Source organism: Mytilus trossulus, chromosome 8, assembly GCF_036588685.1.
Source record: "Mytilus trossulus isolate FHL-02 chromosome 8, PNRI_Mtr1.1.1.hap1, whole genome shotgun sequence".
NCBI classification, from domain to species: Eukaryota; Metazoa; Mollusca; class Bivalvia; order Mytilida; family Mytilidae; genus Mytilus; species Mytilus trossulus.
In genome coordinates this window covers 6,371,478-6,390,589 of record NC_086380.1, presented here as the reverse complement: position 1 = coordinate 6,390,589, position 19,112 = coordinate 6,371,478, and the positions used below count along the sequence as shown (strand labels likewise).

General features: G+C 33.2%; 1 protein-coding gene and 1 long non-coding RNA gene across 4 annotated transcripts; one reads left to right on the top strand and one right to left on the bottom strand.

Moving 5' to 3' along the window:
* LOC134681611 (uncharacterized) lies at window positions 1–1,182 on the bottom strand. The gene is made up of 2 exons (XR_010100645.1): window positions 1,060–1,182; window positions 1–389 (listed from the first exon to the last, which is right to left on the bottom strand). It is a non-coding gene; the product is annotated as an uncharacterized LOC134681611 (long non-coding RNA).
* Window positions 1,183–5,017: 3,835 nt separating this feature from the next.
* On the top strand, window positions 5,018–18,552 carry LOC134728187 (uncharacterized). Of its 3 annotated transcripts, none has more exons than XM_063592683.1 (7): window positions 5,018–5,177; window positions 5,940–6,059; window positions 7,652–7,750; window positions 8,466–8,746; window positions 11,755–11,969; window positions 13,278–13,404; window positions 17,437–18,552. In XM_063592683.1, exons 2-7 carry the CDS (start codon window positions 5,956–5,958, stop codon window positions 17,634–17,636), a joined length of 1,026 nt encoding a protein of 341 aa, XP_063448753.1. In that variant the 5' UTR covers window positions 5,018–5,177; window positions 5,940–5,955; the 3' UTR covers window positions 17,637–18,552. The 3 variants fall into 3 exon arrangements, with proteins under 3 accessions (XP_063448753.1, XP_063448755.1, XP_063448754.1); XM_063592685.1 differs by lacking the exon at window positions 5,018–5,177 and adding an exon at window positions 5,285–5,368; XM_063592684.1 differs by lacking the exon at window positions 5,018–5,177 and adding an exon at window positions 5,347–5,418.
* The last annotated feature ends 560 nt before the right edge of the window (window positions 18,553–19,112 follow it).

Sequence of the window (19,112 nt, the reverse complement as noted above, 5' to 3'; positions counted from 1 at the left end):
TTAATATAATATATATTTATTGATAAAAAAATAAAATTTAGTATACAACTCTTTAACGGTATAAAAAAAAAGCACAGCTGTGTCATAAATTGTGAAATCTGTGCTGAAAACATAGACATTGATGGTACTTGAGTAATTCCATAGGGAGTAGTTCCTTTCTGCAGGCTAGGATGAATGACTTTTCAGGAAAACCAATTTCACAAATCAAAACTTTCCTCTAGCATGTCTAGATTTCTCCTACAATATTCATCCAGTTTAGTTCTTTTGTTTTAATTGGACACCGTCCTGATTTTTAATTTTGCAAACCATTCAGTCTCTTGCTTGCAAATGGTGCATGAAAATAGGATGGGTATGGCAGTAGACAAGTCTCTTTAAAGTGGGTTTGTGCCCTGAAAAAAAGTTTTATAACTTAAGTTTAATTGAAACTTGTGCAACACCTTTACCTAAATAACTATATAACATAGAAGAGAGCATCATTCGTGTCAATGTTTTGTTCCTGTTTACATTGTCATTGATATTTTTTCAGAAAGCCTGAGGCATAGCTCATGAATTCCTGTCATTAGACATTACATCCTAAATTAACATAATTACTGCTAGAATGATTATCAGTATGATATACGTACACTATCATTGTACAGCCCAAGTCTTCAATATATATAATTGTTGCATTCATTCACTCCTGTGTTCAGTCGTTCAAAATATTCCAAACATCAACAAATGAACTTTAATAACAACAAGAAAACACGAGAAAAGATACGTACATACAGCCCGTGTTTAAGTGTATTTGAAAGAGAAATAAATCTGGTTAAACGATGTAAAAAGGAGAAATATATCTGGTTAAACGATGTATAAAGGAGGAAAAATTGTAGATATTGCATTACGATGCGTTCTACCTAATAGCACGTGGATATGTTTACATATTTAGACTTGACCCAGTATGTCACCGCCGTCGTTTAAACACTTGACTACAGTCGTGTACAAGCTAGACAATAAAAAGCTTAAGCCTGTACTATTTGTGTGAAGTAAATGTGTTTGTTCTGTACATTTTAATTGTTTTACCTGATAGCAAGAACGTATATCTATCCGTTTCCTTCTCAATTCACTTTGTCAAATTCTTCGAGCTTCTTCAAAACATACGTATTACTGCGCCCGGAAGTGAAAAAAATATGAGAAATCCTCGTAAAATAATGTTATTTTCAATTTTGTGGAATCCATTTTGTTATAATAATTAAACAAAGATAAAAAAAAGTTACGATTAATTATGAATTTGCATATCATTATACGGAACGTTTATGGACTATTTTTTAAGTCGGTCATTTTGGCGGTAAATCATGTACACATAGACACGTAGATTGGCTGGTACCCGATTGTAATGTTACACATCAAATATATCAAATAGCTAATACCCGGAACGTAGTACCGGGAACCAGGATAATACGTAGATAACATACATAAATAATACCGAAATTGAAAACGCTGTACGGTTTCTCGTTCATAAACCGAATTCCGCTTTGAATTATAGAAGATGCAATATTAATCATGTTCAGTCGACTTTTCATTGTTATATCAACGTCTGAACTGACCTCTTTCCACACGGAACATACAAATAATGATAGTTTGAAGTCAGGTTGACTGCTTGTAATGAAAAATACACACTTATAACAAGTTCTATAAAACGAACAATACACACTGATCGTTTCTTTAGTCCCCAATGTAAATGAAAGAAACAGAAACCATATCATACCATTAAAAGAAGAGGAGAAATTCGAACATTTCCGGATCTATTTCTGGCCAAAAGACACCCAGCATGGATTGCGTATGAAAAGATGAACCTCATGACTTAAAAGTCAGGCCTTAAAGCACTGCCTTTAAAAACAGACCAAAACACAAAAACTTAACTATAACCACTGAACCATGAAAATGAGGTCAAGGTCAGATGACACCTGCCAGTTGGACATGTACACCTTACAATGCTTCCATACATCGAATATACTAGACCTACTGCTTATAGTATCTGAGATATGGACTAAAACTTAACCTTGTTTACTGATCCATGAAATGAGGTCGAGGTCAAGTGAAAACTGTATGACGGTTATGAGGACCTTGCAAGGTAAGCACATATCAAATATAGTTAATAATGAAAATTTATAAAGCGCCCTATATAAAAAATAAAAATTACGCTAAGGCGCTGTACATACACATGGTAATTAAAACAAATCAATGACAATAACATAAAACATAAAGAATACATCGTGTCAGATTCAAATACTGAAATAAAAAATGCCTACCATGAAATAAAAGGTCAATTCGAAATACATTTTAAAACAAAGAATAAAAAAAATAACAATATAGGATAAAAGCATGCAGAACAAGCAAAAACTCTAAAACGAAATACAAAGAGTAAAAAAAAAAAAAAAAAAAAAAAAAGCCCGTAAAAAATGCAATCTAATTAAAAGCAATACGACAAAAATGAGTTTTTAACTGTATTTTAAAACACTCTAGGGACTTGCATTGTCTTAAACTGTTCGGGAGATTGTTCCATAGAGATGCCGCTACCCAATCAAATTGTCTTTCACCGTACGTCTTCGTTCTCACTTTTGGAACGGCGAGTAGTTTTGTGGAACTTGAACGCAAAGATCGGTTTGGCACGTGTAGATTGACTAGTTCCCGGATGTAAGCAGGGCCAATGTCATTCAAAGCGCAGTACACATAAGTCAGTATTTTGTATTGTGGTCTATATTGGACGGGTAACCAATGTAAATCAGCAAGTATCGGTGTAATATGTTCATGTTTTCTTGTCCTGGTGATAAGACGAGCTGCTGTATTTTGTACTTTTTGTAATCTGTTCAATGTAGTCTTGTTGATACCGTTCAGCAGAATATTCCCATAATCAAGTCTGGATGTTACTAGACTGTTCACAAGTGTTTTGCAAGCAGTTGTTGTTATGAAGTTGCGAATGCGTCCAATATTACGGATGTGAAAATGACAGGATGTTACTATGGCAGAAACTTGCTGTTCCATCGTTAGGTGTTGATCAAAATATACACGCAGGATACACTACTTATAACAGTATTACCGACTTTGAGTTGGAGATTTGGTTCACTAGCCTTCAGATGTTTCGGTGTGAATATGATAAGTTCGGTTTTATCTTGATTCAGTTTTAACATATTTGTTATCCTATTACTTATAATAAGAGAGAATTTAACATTACAAAAAATCTTAACATTTTTTTCAAGTAGTCACTGAACCATGACAATGAGGTCAAGGACAATGGACATGTGACTGACGGAAACTTCATAACATGAGGCATCCACATACAAAGTATGAAGAATCCAGGTCTTCTACCTTCTAAAATATAAAGCTTTTAAGAAGTGAGCTAACACCGCCGCCGCCGCCGGATCACTATCCCTATGTCGAGCTTTCTGCGACAAAAGTCGCAGGCTCGACAAAAAATTAAATAAGGAGAAGAGGGGTAGGAGAAAGGAGAAGAGGGGTGGGAGAAGGGAGAAGGGTACCCCCTGTCCTCCCCCTCATTGTTCTACTCTATAAACTAAATTACTATGGCATTCAAGGTAACACTCTAAAATGGATTCAGGCTTTCTTATCAGACCGTACGCAAACAGTGGTAATAGATGGAATAACTTCTAATACAGCACCAGTAACATCAGGTGTCCCCCAAGGAACTGTCCTTGGGCCTATACTCTTTTTAATATACATTAATGATTTTCCAGAATACCTGGAACACAGCAAACTACGACTCTTCGCTGATGACAGTATTATATACAGAGAAATTACATGTCAACAAGACTGCACAAATTTACAAAAAGATCTTAACGCCGCAGCGAAATGGGAGGCTGATTGGCTCATGGCCTTCCATCCTGGAAAATGCACTATCTTAACCATCACACAGAAAAAACAACCATTTAAACACGATTACATCCTTCATAACCATACTTTAGAACTAGTAACATCTGCAAAATATCTTGGCGTAACCCTACAGTCTAACTTAAAATGGAACATTCACTACAACAACATCGTATCAAATGCAAATAAATCTCTTGGCTTTCTTAGGCGAAACTTAAAAATTTCTAACTCCAGTATCAAATCCCGTGCTTACCAATCAATAGTGAGACCAAAACTTGAATATGCCTGTAGTCTATGGGATCCACACACAGCAGATTATAAAAATAAGCTAGAAATGGTACAGAGGCGTGCGGCCCGATATGTATGTAACAATTACCACAACACCAGTAGTGTTACATCCATGTTAAACGAACTACAATGGCCCTCACTCTGTGAGCGCCGCCTCAAAACCAGACTTATCATGTTCTACAAGGTCATCCATGGACTCATTGCAATCCCATCACTAGTCCTCATACCATCAGATACTAGAACAAGAAAATTACATACTCAAACTTTTAGGCAAATATCCACCTCTAAAGACAGCTACAAATGGTCATTCTTTCCGCAAACAATCATTCAATGGAACTTGTTGCCACAAGTTGTGGTAGCAAGTCAAACCATTGAAATTTACAGAGATCAGTTGACACCAACTGTTCTCCACAACATCATTTAATTCTATAAATAACAATGTACATATTTTTTAATCACTTGTTGTTTTCTTTCATGTAAATATCACCAAGCATTCTAATAAGTTAAAGATAAATTTTTGTTCATATTTTTTAATCATATACTCCGCGCATGCAACAGTTCGTAATCTTCAATAATAATGAAGCTGTAACTGTATATCAGAAGAAGATTGTTGATTCATTTTTTAGTCCATACATTCACGGTAAATTATTTATTTTATACTTTTTATAATTTGAATAGACATGTTACAGCGTTTTTTTTAAAGTCAAATATAAGAATTTGAGTAACGTAGACAGCTAATGCCCCTTGCTATATAATAAAGTATTATACAAATTCTTGGTAAGTAGTTCAGTTAACAATAGTTTACATACTATATATACGTTAAGACACGGAAATTTTGCATTACCGATAGTGACTCCTTATTTATAATGTTATAACTGGTAACATATTGTTCCAAACACGACAGAAGGAGGAGAGCGAACTTTTTAAAGCAACCAGTAATATTGAATTTCGAGGAATACAATTTTTCGATTTTCTTAGAAAGGGAGACGGGAGGAGTATCATTCCTCACAACTTCAGTGTCTCAGGTACTTAAAGAAGCAGTTTAACATTTTTTATAAACTTTCCATGTTTGAGAATTCTATAAAAATAATTCTTTGTTCTTTTCTACTTTACTTTCACTTTAAAAGTGAAAGTGAAAGTAAACTGTGTTCAATGGGAAGACCGACAAATCATAAAAAAATAACTGTTTATCTTGAGCATGGATTAATATTTCTAAGTATACACCCTCAAGTATTTTGATGTAGCTGTTACCAGAAGTCTGTCTGTGTAAGCAACTAGAGAGACAAGCATTGTAACCAGACTTTTTAAGTTTTTTGTTGGGTTGTTGACATGTTGTTTATATTACACTTTCTTTGTTTTCTTTCTCTCTTCCTTTAAAATGACAACAAAAAAGACAATTTGTTATTAACACTACCTTACAGCTTGAAGAATCATTACCACTAATTTACCTGGTTTTGTCAATGACATCAATGTCAATTAACTCTTTTTTAAGCCTCTTGGCAATTAATTGAGGAAATTGTAAACAGGACAATTAGTATCTAAAACAATAAATTATGTAATAAGAGTCATATCATCCAAATAAAACTGTTGGTGCTAATTTATTGAAGTACCCACAGCTACATATGGCTATATATAGTGGTGCTAATCATCATATTTTTTGGCATGAACGAGGCTACACGGCTACACATAAGATAGGAAATGATATATAGTAAACTAGAGAACAGAATGAAAATTGAAAATACTCTATTAATGAACTACATCAAATAGAACTGTTGTTTATATTTCAGAAAAAGGTATAAAAGTATGAGTGAAAAACAGGGAGAAACTACAAGAGACATGAGAGAAGGGGAGGATATAGATACAAAAGATGGGAGAAATCAAATGAACTCCAAACATACCAAAGGAGGGTTTGTACATATATATATGATTAATATTAATACCGTACTAAAAAAAGTAAATTATTATTAATTTCTCTTAAAGTTAGAAGCATGAGTAGGAACACTACAATCAATGAAAAGTGTAAAATTTTGTAATCAATATTAGCGAATTCTAATATGTAAAGTTTTTACCATATTGATGCCTATAATCTGCTGTGTTTGAAAAATACTATGAAAACTGTGCACTAATAGTATTCATGACTATAATAGCATGTATATATATATATATGTATACAACTCGTCTAAACATCAACCCAACAATCATGACAATGTTAGATCTGTAAATTTGCTTTCGCAAATTTTTGGTTCTTCCCTCGCTGGGATTCGAACCCATGCTACTGTGATATCGTGACACCAAATCACCTACACTGCAGCCGTCCCACTAGACCACACAACCACCTGGGTTCTACAAGAATAGAGCTTTCGTTGGCCATGTGTTACCTTTCCACGTCAGTTTTAATCTAGCGGCGTACTACAGTACATGATATATAAGGCATGAAGATGTTATTGTTACAGATCAGCTAAATTATCTGTAGTAAAGGATCTTACAAATTAATGTAAGATACAGTCACAGAAAATAATTATATTCATAAGTACGTCTGAGTCAGTGACAACTCTACAACAGATGTATCCATCAAATCGCCATCAATGATGGCGATACATGGCTGTGTACATAATGTATATACAACTTGTCTAAACATCAACTCAACTATAAAACTCGTCTAAACATCAACCCAACAATGTTAGATCTGTAAATTTGCTTTCGCAAGATTTTTGTTCTTCCATCGCTGGGATTCAAACCCATGCTATTGAGATATCGTGACACCAAATCGCCTGCACTTTATCCAGGGCGCTAGACCACACGATCACCTTGGTTTCACAAAAATAAAGCTTTCGGTATATTTTTAGTTCTTCCCTGGCCGCGATTCGAACCCATGCTACCGAGATATCGTGACACCAAATTGCCTGCACTGTAGCCATCCCGCTAAACCACACGACCAATTGGGCTTCATATGGTTGAATATTTGTAATGTAATATAGGTGACCCTATGATTATTTAATATTATTAAAACAGAAATTTATGTGTCAACAATATATAGTTTTTTAAGAAAAATCTATGGAGTGGAATTAGAAATTTGGGGATTTTAAGAAACATTTTAGAAGGTTTTTCGTCATTTTTATGTGCTTTCTATACAAATATTCAACCATATTAAAAGAAATCAATCTGCAATTTGTAGTTCAACGAGCCAAGGCTGTATGCAAATTTTTAGCAAAATCTTCGACATAGCCCATTTACTGTTCCTTGACCTTAAGTATAGGATAAAGTTTATTTATAATCTGATATTGTTTTATCAAGAGGTTGACTGGTGTATCTTTGTTGTAAGTAAAACAAAATTTTAAACCTTCACCCCCCCCCCCCCCCCCAAAAAAAAAAAAGTAGCAGATGTCATAAATTTACCATTTTATTGATGTGCAGATAAAATATTGTCTATATTTACTGAAAAAAAAGAAACTGTAGTAGACGTATTACTATCATGATTTTATTGATTTTCTTCTTGCAGTTATGACCAAGCTGATACTCAAGGTCACCGCCAAGATCCATCTTCTAACAGGTCTAAAGAGATACAGAAACAAAATTCGGAAAAAACTCAAAAAGATGTGTAAGTTAGCTGAACAGCAACACCCTCCCTCCCCCTCCCCAAAAAAAAGAATAGAGATAAAAAGGAACCAGATTTAAATGATTCACCGTAAGATGTGTAATGTTTTTCAAGTCATAAACAGAAGGCCATCAAGTATCCCACTTATAGTACATTTTCGGTAAATAAAAAAAGAATATATATACATATTTTGAATTCATTTTAAGGTTAGTCATGAGAGACAAGGAACTTGATAGAATAATATTTGGCACTTTTAATATATGAAAAATTCTAAATAAAACACAATTTTCACACTGATTAAACAAGAAAGATACAAGTAATTACTTTTATATTAAACCAACACCTGCAGTTGTTATAAGGATTAGTGTTTTCTCTGAATTTTCTTTCACCAGAAAAATAACATCACCCATAAATTAAAGCTTAAGAATTATTTTATTAAGGTCTGTATGTTTTGCCAACATTAGTGTGGTGTCTATATATTAAATCTATGTATGAGAAGTTAAGAGGACCTATTTTGAAAAGCTCCTACTTGTACATGTATTATCAAGATAATCTATACTTTAGAGAAACAGTTGAAGATTAGAATGTTAAACCATCAAATTTTACTTCTAACCAACCACTTTTGAATCTTTATTAAAATATAAATTAAAAAAAATTATCTTTTCATAATTTAACAAAATCATTTTTATTTAATACTTAAAATTCATTTAATTTGTAGAAAAAGTACAGACATGAAAGATATAAGAGAGGAAGAATTTAATTCACCGAGGTATATCACATGTGGAAATATTGGGAAAGCAGTTATTGTCAGTAACTTTATGGAGGGATGGGAGGCAGGAAATAGAGATCACTTGGTGGCAAGGTCATATGCCAAGAATGATTGTGAAATGCTAGAAAAATCACTTAAAAGTCTAGGATTTAAACCTTTAGATGAAAATGAAGGCAGTATGGTGTACAAAAACCTGACAAAAAGTCAGTTTAAAGACTTATACAAAAAAGGTAAGATATTAGTATGAAATTTTTGGCAATCTTCAGACTTAATCATGGAAAGACACAAATGGTATCTGAAGTGTGCTATGAAAAAAAGAGACACCATCATAAGAAAAAAAGAAAACTACAAAAGACACTAGTAGCAAAACACTAAACAGATACACTCAATAAAATTGGGATGAACTGAGGTTTCTTCATAAGTGGAATAAGCTTCTGTCTCATTAGTGGAATAAGCTCCTGTTCCATTAGTGGAATAAGCTTCTGTCTCATTAGTGGAATAAGCTCCTGTTTCATTAGTGGAATAAGCATTTATCTCATTAGTGAAATAAGCTCCTGTCCCATGAGTGGAATAAGCTTATTTCTCATTAGTGGAATAAGCTTCTGTTCCATTAGTAGAATAAGCTTCTGTCTCATTAGTGGAATAAGCTCATGTTCCATTAGTGAAATAAGCTCCTGATTCATTAGTGGAATAAGAGCCTGCTCCATTAGTGGAATAAGATCCTGCTCCATTAGAAGAATAAGCTTCTGTCTCATTAGTGAAATAAGCTCCTGTCCCATGAGTAGAATAAGCTTCTGTCTCATTAGTGGAATAAGCTCCTGCTCCATTAGTGGAATAAGATCCTGCTCCATTAGTGGAATAAGCTCCTTATCCTGATTCATTAGTGGAATAAGATACTGCTCCATTAGTGGAATAAGCTCCTTATCCTGATTCATTAGTGGAATAAGATTCTGCTCCATTAGTGGAATAAGGTCCTGATTCATTAGTGGAATAAGATTCTGTTCCATTAGTGGAATAAGATCCTTATCCTGATTCATTAGTGGAATAAGATTCTGTTCCATTAGTGGAATAAGATCCTTATCCTGATTCATTAGTGGAATAAGCTCCTGCTCCATTAGTGGAATAAGCTCCTGTTCCATTAGTGGAATAAGCTCCTGTTCCATTAATGGAATAAGATCCTGCTCCACTTGTGGAATAAGATCTTGCTTAATTAGTTGAAAAAGACCCTTATCCTTATTTAGTAGTGGAAAAAGATCCTGATTCATTAGTGGAATAAGATTCTGTTCCATTAGTGGAATAAGATCCTGATTCATTAGTGGAATAAGATCCTCATCCTGATTCATTAGTGAAAAAAGATCCTGATTCATTAGTGGAATAAGATTCTGTTCCATTAGTGGAATAAGATCCTGATCCATCAGTGGAACAAGCTCCTATTCCAGTAGTGATAAAGATCCTGTTCCATAAGTGGAATAAGATCCTGCTCCATTAGTGGATTAAGATCCCAATTCATTAGTGGAATAAGATACTTCTCCATTAGTGGATTAAAATCCTGATTCATAAGTGGAATTAGATCCTGCTCCGTTAGTGGAATAAGCTCCTGTCCCATTAGTGATAAAAAATCCTGATCCATTAGTGGAATAAGATCCTGATTCATTAGTGGAATAAGATCCTGATTCATTAGTTGAATAAGATCCTGATCCATTAGTGGAATAAGATACTTCTCCATTAGTGTATAAAAAAAAAGAAATATGTTTTGTTTCAAAAATATTAACTCACATTTTACATTTGATAACATTTATTTTATCACCTACACTGCAGCCGTCCCACTAGACCACACAACCACCTGGGCTCTACGTTAGCCATGTGTTACCTTTCCACGTCAGTTTTAATCTAGCGGCGTACTACAGTACATGATATATAAGGCATGAAGATGTTATTGTTACAGATTAGCTAAATTATCTGTAGTAAAGGATCCTACAAATTAATGTAAGATACAGTCACAGAAAATAATTATATTCATAAGTACGTCTGAGTCAGTGACAACTCTACAACAGATGTATCCATCGGATCGCCATCAGTATATATTCCTGCTCCGTTAGTGGAATAAGCTCCTGTCCCATTAGTGATAAAAAATCCTGATCCATTAGTGGAATAAGATCCTGATTCATTAGTGGAATAAGATCCTGATCCATTAGTGGAATAAGATACTTCTCCATTAGTGGATAAGGATCCTGATTCATTAGTGGAATAAGATCCTGCTCCGTTAGTGGAATAAGCTCCTGTCCCATTAGTGATAAAAGATCCTGATCCATTAGTGGAATAAGATCCTTATCCTGATTCATTAGTGAAATAAGATCCTGCTCCGTTAGTGAATTAAGATCCTGATTCATTAGTGGATTAAGATCCTGATTCATTAGTGGATTAAGATCCTGATTCATTAATGGATTAAGATCCTGATTCATTAATGGATTAAGATCCTGATTCATTAGTGGATTAAGATCCTGATTCATTAATGGATTAAGATCCTGATTCATTAGTGGATTAAGATCCTGATTCATTAATGGATTAAGATCTTGATCCATCAGTGGATTAAGATCCTGATTGCCTTTATGGATTATATATTATCCTGATATATTAGTGGAATAAGCCCCTGTTCCATAAATAGAATAAGCTTATGATCCAGTATCTCTGGTGGAATTAGCTCATTATTTATTAATTGAATAAGCTCCTGCTCCATTTTTAGAAGAAGATCCTGCTCCAATAATTGCACCAACTATCTTATTTTTCATGTTCAACGCAATTAAAAATTGTTGATAAGAAGCATCAGTAATGCAAATAAAAGTATTAAATTAAACTGTCAGGAGAAAAGAAATTTGAGATTTGAACTAAGATATCTTTCAATTGCATAAATTATGTTACATACCACATATCGTATAGTCTTGTATAAAAAAAAAGAAATATGTTTTGTTTCAAAAATATTAACTCACATTTTACATTTGATAACATTTATTTTATTATTATTATGCAGCATTAGCATTTTATCCATTGTGCAACAAACTCATAATAAATAACAGTTTTTAAATAAGAGAAATTATCTAAAGTCAATTCTTGTAAACCATAGTCTTAAAATAAGATTCAAGAATCTTTTCACTGAACAAAGCAACTGAACATTCTTCATTTTACCTAATTTTATGTGGTTTTTTTTAATATCCTATCTTTGATTTTTTATCACTATTAGCTGCAATGGAAACCAACTACAGACCTAAGGAGGGTGAAGGTTATACCTGTGTTCTGTTTTTTGTCATGTCATATGGGAAAGCAGGACTGATACAGTGTCATAAAGAAGATGGAGAAACAAAGCATCCATATGTAGAGCAAAAAGACCTGCAAGAAGCCTTCCAACCACAACATAATCCTTCACTGGCCTTGAAACCAAAATTCTTCATTATTCAGGTTAGTACAACTTTTAGTTCAACTAGACTACATGGTTATAGTGATTGCCTTTATTTATTGTCTGACATGTATTCATCTAAAACTTTTCACTTTTTTGTTTTCGGGTCCAACTTTCCCAAACTTGGCAGTGAATATTGAAGTTAAGTTCTTCTACAAACTTTCTTATGTGGTTTGGATTGGATGACAAAATGTTGTTGTTGTTCAATTATACTTCTAGTTCTGTACTAAGGTTTAGATCTTGGAAGACTTTCTTTCAGAATTGGCCATAATAACTTCAATTTCTTAATAATAATTCAGCCAACCACAGCAATAATAAGGTATTGCCATCACTTCATGTCTATTATTGTAAATTCTTATAAAATATTCATCTCAGATACTTTACTTTTTCAAAATGTTAATAAAGTTCACCATATTGTTCCTTACAGAGCCTAGTTTAAATTTTATCTAGGGATTTATCAAAAATGACTGCTGTTGCTAAAAATAGAAAATAAGGGTAAAATGCAAGTCCTTTGGCTAATGTATTTCAAAAACTAAAGCAGTTGAAGAGAACAAATGACTGAGTTAAAACAATAAGCAGGTCAAGGTCTATCAATCATGGAATATTCAGACAACTTTTCTCAAGCTTTTGTGCTATTGACTAAACTCTAATGATAGAGAAATAGTAAACAGCAAAAACATTAAGCAAAATATGATCTACAAATATATCAACATGGTAAAAATTGTTTGTCTTTGTCTATTAACCTGAATAATATAATATATGTTTAGATAATGTGAACTGCAAAAATTATCTGCAAAACTAGATCTACGTAACATGAATGCAAAACATGATGCCATCATTGAAATAAGTGGATGTCACCTAGTGGAAATAGCTTTAAATGATTATTTTTGAATGTCTTCTATTTAACATATAAATTTTGCAGAACTATTGTGAAATGATTTGCAGCAATATCTTCTGTGAAAAGATAATGAAGAATTAATATTTTTAATGGAACCCTTATGGTAAATGTGAAGATTCAATCTAAAAACTATAGGTGTTATTTGTTTCTTGTACAAAGTATTTTATATAGACTGTTGGTTTTCCTGTTTAATTGTTTTACTGTAACACTGGACATTTTGGGGCTCTGTATAGCTTGCTTTTCAGTTTGTGCTTAGGCTCAGTGTTGAAGACAGTGCTTTGATCTTTATTGTTAACTTTTTATACTTTGTGACTTGGAATAAGAGTTGTTTCATTGGCACTCTCACCACCTCTTCTTATGTATATAAAACTTTGATTTTGAAGCAATTTTGATGATTTTTCCTTTATATCAGACTATTCCTGAACCAGATAATAAAACTGATGATGTAAGTTCAGGAGATGAAGAAGTAAAAACCACAAGAAGAATTCCAAGAGAGGCAGATTTTTTGACTTATGCAAGTGATGACTACTGTATTAAAGGTGGGTATGTCAAGATAAAGTGGTCTATTACAAGGTGGGTATGTCAAGATAAAGTGGCCCATTTGAAGGTGGGTACGTCAAGATAAAGTGGCCCATTTGAAGGTGGGTACGTCAAGATAAAATGGTCCATTACAAGGTAGGTACGTCAAGATAAAATTGTCCACTACAAGGTGGATATGTCAAGATAAAATGGTCCATTACATTACAAGGTGGGTATGTCAAGATAAAATGGTCCATCACAAGGTGGATATGTCAAGATAAAATAGTCCATTACAAGGTGGATATGTCAAGATAAAATGGTCCATTACAAGGTGGTTATGTCAAGATAAAATGGTCCATTACATTACAAGGTGGGTATGTCAAGATAAAATGGTCCATTACAAGGTGGATATGTCAAGATAAAATGGTCCATTACAAGGTGGGTACGTCAAGATAAAATTGTCCACTACAAGGTGGATATGTCAAGATAAAATGGTCCATTACAAGGTGGGTACGTCAAGATAAAATTGTCCACTACAAGCTAAGGTGGATATGTCAAGATAAATTGGTCCATTACATTACAAGGTGGGTATGTCAAGATAAAATGGTCCATTACAAGGTGGATATGTCAAGATAAAATGGTCCATTACAAGGTGGATATGTCAAGATAAAATGGTCCATTACAAGGTAGTTATGTCAAGATAAAATGGTCCATTACATTACAAGGTGGTCATGCCAAGATAAAATGGTCCATTACAAGGTGGTTATGTCAAGATAAAATGGTCCATTACATTACAAGGTGGGTATGTCAAGATAAAGTGGTTCATTACTAGGTAGGTATGTCAATATAAAGTGGTCCATTACTTCGTGGGTATGTCAAGTTAAAGTGGTCCATTACAAGGTGGGTATGTCAAGATAATGGTCCATTACTAGGTGGGTATGTCAAGATAATGGTCCATTACTAGGTGGGTATGTCAAGATAAAGTGGTCCATTACAAGGTGTCTATGGCAAGATAAAATGGTCATTTACAAGGTGTCTATGGCAAGATAAAATGGTCCATTACAATGTAGGTATGTCAAGATAGAATGGTCCATTACAAGGTGTCTATGTCAAGATAAAATGGTCCATTATAAGGTGTATTTTTCAAGATAAAATAGCCCATTATAAGGTGTCTATGTCAAAATAAAATGGTCAATTACAAGATGGTTATGTCGAGATAGAATGGTCCATTACAAGGTGTCTATGTAAAGATAAAATTGTCCATAACAAGGTGTCTATGTCAAGATAAAATGGTCCATTACAAGGTGGGTATGTCAAGATTAAATTGTCCATAGGGGCGGATCTAGACATTTTAAAAGGGGGGGTTCCCAACCAAGGACAAAAGGGGGGAGCGGTTTCCAACTATATGTCACCATTCAAATGCATTGATCGTCCAATAAAAAGGGAAAACCCCCCTGGATCAGCCAATGTAGCATTATTTAAATGTGCATATAAAATATGAAACTAAAATGCAAAGATTAAACAAAAACAAATTGACAAGGAAAGAAATAATTTTATAAAAGGGAATATTTACAATTTTTTAATAATCATCATAATATGCTTATAATACCATTAATTATTGCTATTTTAAAACATTGTCCTTTGATCTGAATTCTATCTGATAATTTCCTTTCTCAGTACAGTTCAGCGATATGAAATATTGTGGCTTGAAATTAAGGGCACATGTGCTGGTTGTCTATAGAGAATAATACATGGCAAAATCCGTATCATATGTTGTATTGTCCCGAGACATCAATATCAGCCCAATGGCCTTTAGGCCCGAAGGATGATATTGGTCGAATGTGATACAGATTTTGCCATGTATTATACGCTTTATCATATATTCCAACAGAAGAGAATTATATTATATGAACTGTTTTCTGATCCATAGCACTGGGTTACCTTCAATTCTATTTTTATATAGATATGGTGTGAGTGCCAATAAGACAACTCTCCATGTTTTGTCTTGTTTCAAAGGCCTTAAAATAACTGCTCAATTACTTATCTGAAGCACCTGGGTTATCTTACAATTTGCATGCTGTTGTTTTAAAAATATTTTTTTTATTATTGTATTTAGTAGGGGTGTGATAAAGGGTATGTGATAAAGGGTGCGCATCAAAGTTGCACGATATGGAATAAACATCAGGCTATTTATCAAATATGCAAAATTCTGTATTTACTACTAAACATATGATAAATGAAATTAACAATGCTGTCATAGGTAAATTAGCGATAAACAGATTGTCATTGATCATATCAACTTGATTACTATTCTCTCTTTAGCCTTACCAGCCAAGGCGAGAAAATCAATCTCATTGAGATGACCAATGATTTTCTATAAAAATGTATTCACTAAGTTTCTTCCCTCTACACATGTATATGTAAAAAAGAAAAATTAAAATGATTAATTCATTGGTAAAATGAAAATTCACCAGTCAGTTGTGACAATGTTTTAATGACTGTATCATGTGTTATTAGTGGAATTTATTTCATTCAAGTATATTTGATATGATTGCCTGGATGCGACAGCTATGCACTAGAGTTCAAACGATGATGATGTAAGCAGTTATAGATCTTGTTTTTGAGATACGGTGGGACATGTGGAACCCCCTCCTCTTTTTTTTTTTTTACAAAAAACTAAATATCACTAAAATAAAATTTTGAATCAAAACCAAAGAGCATACAGATCTTTAGATTAATATAACAAAGAAATGTGTAAAGTTTTAAGCAATTTTCATAAATTTTCGAGATACGGTGTGACATGTAAAAAAAACCTTTCCCCTTTTTTAAAAATACTCAATAACTCAAAAATGAAATTTTGAATCATCAACAAAAAGTATACAGATCTTAAGATTAATATAACAAGGAAGTGTGTTAAGTTTTGAGCAATTACCATTAACCATTATTATACCCCGCTTTAAAAAAGGGGGCTATACTGTTTTACCTCTGTCTGTCCTTCCGTCAGTCAGTCCGTCCGTCCCATAAATATTTTTCGTCGCATTTTTCTCAGGAACTACAATACAAGGATTTCTGAGATTTGGTTTCAGGGTTTATCTAAGTCAGCGTTACCATGTGATGCGTTTTCAGATTGATCACTTGACAACTTCCTATTTACCCAACACTTGTATGATTTTACACATGATAGCCAAGTTGAAAATTTTCGTCACATTTTTCGCAGGAACTACAATACAAGGATTTCTGAAATTTGGTTTCAGGATTTATATAAGTCAGCTATATCGTGTGATGCGTTTTCAGATTCATCACTCGACAACTACCTGTTTACCGAATAGTTGCATATTTTTACACTATTAATATTATCCACTTGCGGCGGGGGTATCATCAGTGAGCAGTAGCTCGCAGTTTCACTTGTTGAGATACTGTGCGACAAGTAAAAAACCCTCCTCCTTTTTTACAAAATACTCAATAACTCAAAAATAAAATTTTGAATCATAACCAAAAAGTATACAGATATTAAGATTAACTAAGAAGTGTGTAAAGTTTTAATCAATAATCAAAAATCGTTTTTGAGATACAGTGCGACATGTGAACTCCCCCTGTTTTAGTTATAAAGTGCCCCAACTCAAAAAGTTTTACTTCTATTTTCACCAAAAAGTAAACAGATCATTTGACCATCATAATTTACAAATATTTAAAGTTTCATGAAATTTGGATAAGTCGTTCTCAGTTACAGGACGACATGTTAACGCCGGACAGACAGACGGACAGACACCGGACATTTGTATACCATAATACCTCCGGTCAAAATTTTGTCGGGCGTATAATTTGACGGGCGTATAAAAATTGCTGGTTATTCAGTGTGCACCATATTTTTGATATTATTACTTCATAATAGTCATTCCTTATTTTCTTCTTTTTTACTTTCAGAGTTTCCATTTGTTAAATATTAATAAATAATACATGATCTTTTATTAGATAGTGTTCAACTCTATAATGCTTCTTGTTTAGATATAGCACTGTTTATGATATAATTATGATTATCTATTGTTTTACAGGGGGAGACAATTATTTTATCAAAGCTGTTGTGGAAGTTTTAGACAGTCTAGTCACAGATAAAGAGAACAATGAGACTGCCATGGAGATTCAAAGAGTTTTGATAAGAATGAACAAAACATTTAAAGAAATGAGACATAGTAATACTATTAGAATACCTTGTGTTACTTCTTCACTAACAAAGCAGCTGATCTTATTTTAATTTCAGCATTTAGTGAATTAGTGAATTGTTAACACTAGTCATACAATTTGTAAACACAAGTTTTAGAACACTTTTTTGGGGAACATACATATATCATTTTTTGGGCCCTTTATAGCTCTCTGTGCGGTGCGAGTCAAGGCTCTGTGGTAAAGAATGTTATTATTTACTTTTATAAATTGTGACATGGATGGAGAGTTGTCTCATCAGCACTCATACCACATCTTCATATATCTATATATGAAAATATAATTATTGTACTTGATTTGTTTTTCTCCTGTATTTTTAATACAGCACATGATTTTATACAATGTATGATTCTATAGAACGTACTATTTTATACAACATATAATTTTATACATTGCATGATTTATATCATTTTTCAGTCTTGTCATGTTGTCATCAGTTGTTTTTTAACATGATTTTTTTTAATTGCTTTTTATTTATTAAAACAGTACCTGAATGTTTTATCATTGTGTATAAGATGCTATACAAGATGCAGTCACATGTAATGATTAAATGGATTGCTTGTTTTATGTTTTTTTTTATACACTTTTAACTGATTTTGATAATATTTTAAATTATAGTATTTCATGAGTTAAAAACAAACCCCTCCAAAAATTCCAATTGTAAAGGTATTATTGATTAAAGAATTGTCTATTTTAGATAGATAATTGATATTAATGTAATAGTTCTTTGCTATAGTTCTTACACTTGTTATAGTTAATAAATTAACTGAGTCAGATACAAGTTGACCATGTACATAACTTTGACTAGTTTTGGAAAGTTCAAATACAAAATACAAGATTAATTATTGGTTTTTTTGTACGGTTCTTATACCAACTAAATTTTCAACATTTTTTTTATCAAACAGTTACAAACTTTCCAAACAGATTTGATTAAACTTGAATAAGTTTAACAGATGTGTTGTTATTCATTTGTATTACTTGTAGGACAATTTCTATCTGGTACAACTCATATCATGTGGAATTTTGTCCCTAAACAAAGCATTGCTGGGGACATAGAGATACTGGCGTCCTGTTGTCCTGTCTTGTAAAAGATGCCAGGGAGCATTCAAACTCATTTGTCAAAAATAACTGACTACAGACAGGATACGTTGCATATATATATATTAATTCACAACAAACATTTACTTATTTCTTTTAAGCTCACCTGGCCCAAAGGGCCAAATGAGCTTTTCTCATCACTTGGCGTCCATTGTCCGTCGTCTGTCGTCTGTCGTCGTTAACTTTTACAAAAATCTTTTCCTCTGAAGGGCCAAGTGAGCTTTTCTCATCACTTGGCGTCCATCGTCCGTCGTCTGTCGTCCGTCGTCGTTAACTTTTACAAAAATTTCTCCTACTGAGGCAAATTTAACCAAACATGGCCTGAATCATAATTAGGGTATCTACTAAAAAATTGTGTCCGGTGACCCGGCCAACTAACGAAGATGTCCACCATGGCTAAAAATAGAACATA

What these genes read in the sequence shown, in the direction of transcription:
- LOC134728187 (XM_063592683.1), top strand. Translation starts at nt 5,956, where the DNA reads ATGAGTGAAAAACAGGGAGAAACTACAAGAGACATGAGAGAAGGGGAG. An exon ending in TAAAGACTTATACAAAAAAG is followed by an intron (nt 8,747 to 11,754) that starts GTAAGATATTAG and finishes TATCACTATTAG; the next exon opens with CTGCAATGGAAACCAACTAC. An exon ending in TGATGACTACTGTATTAAAG is followed by an intron (nt 13,405 to 17,436) that starts GTGGGTATGTCA and finishes ATTGTTTTACAG; the next exon opens with GGGGAGACAATTATTTTATC.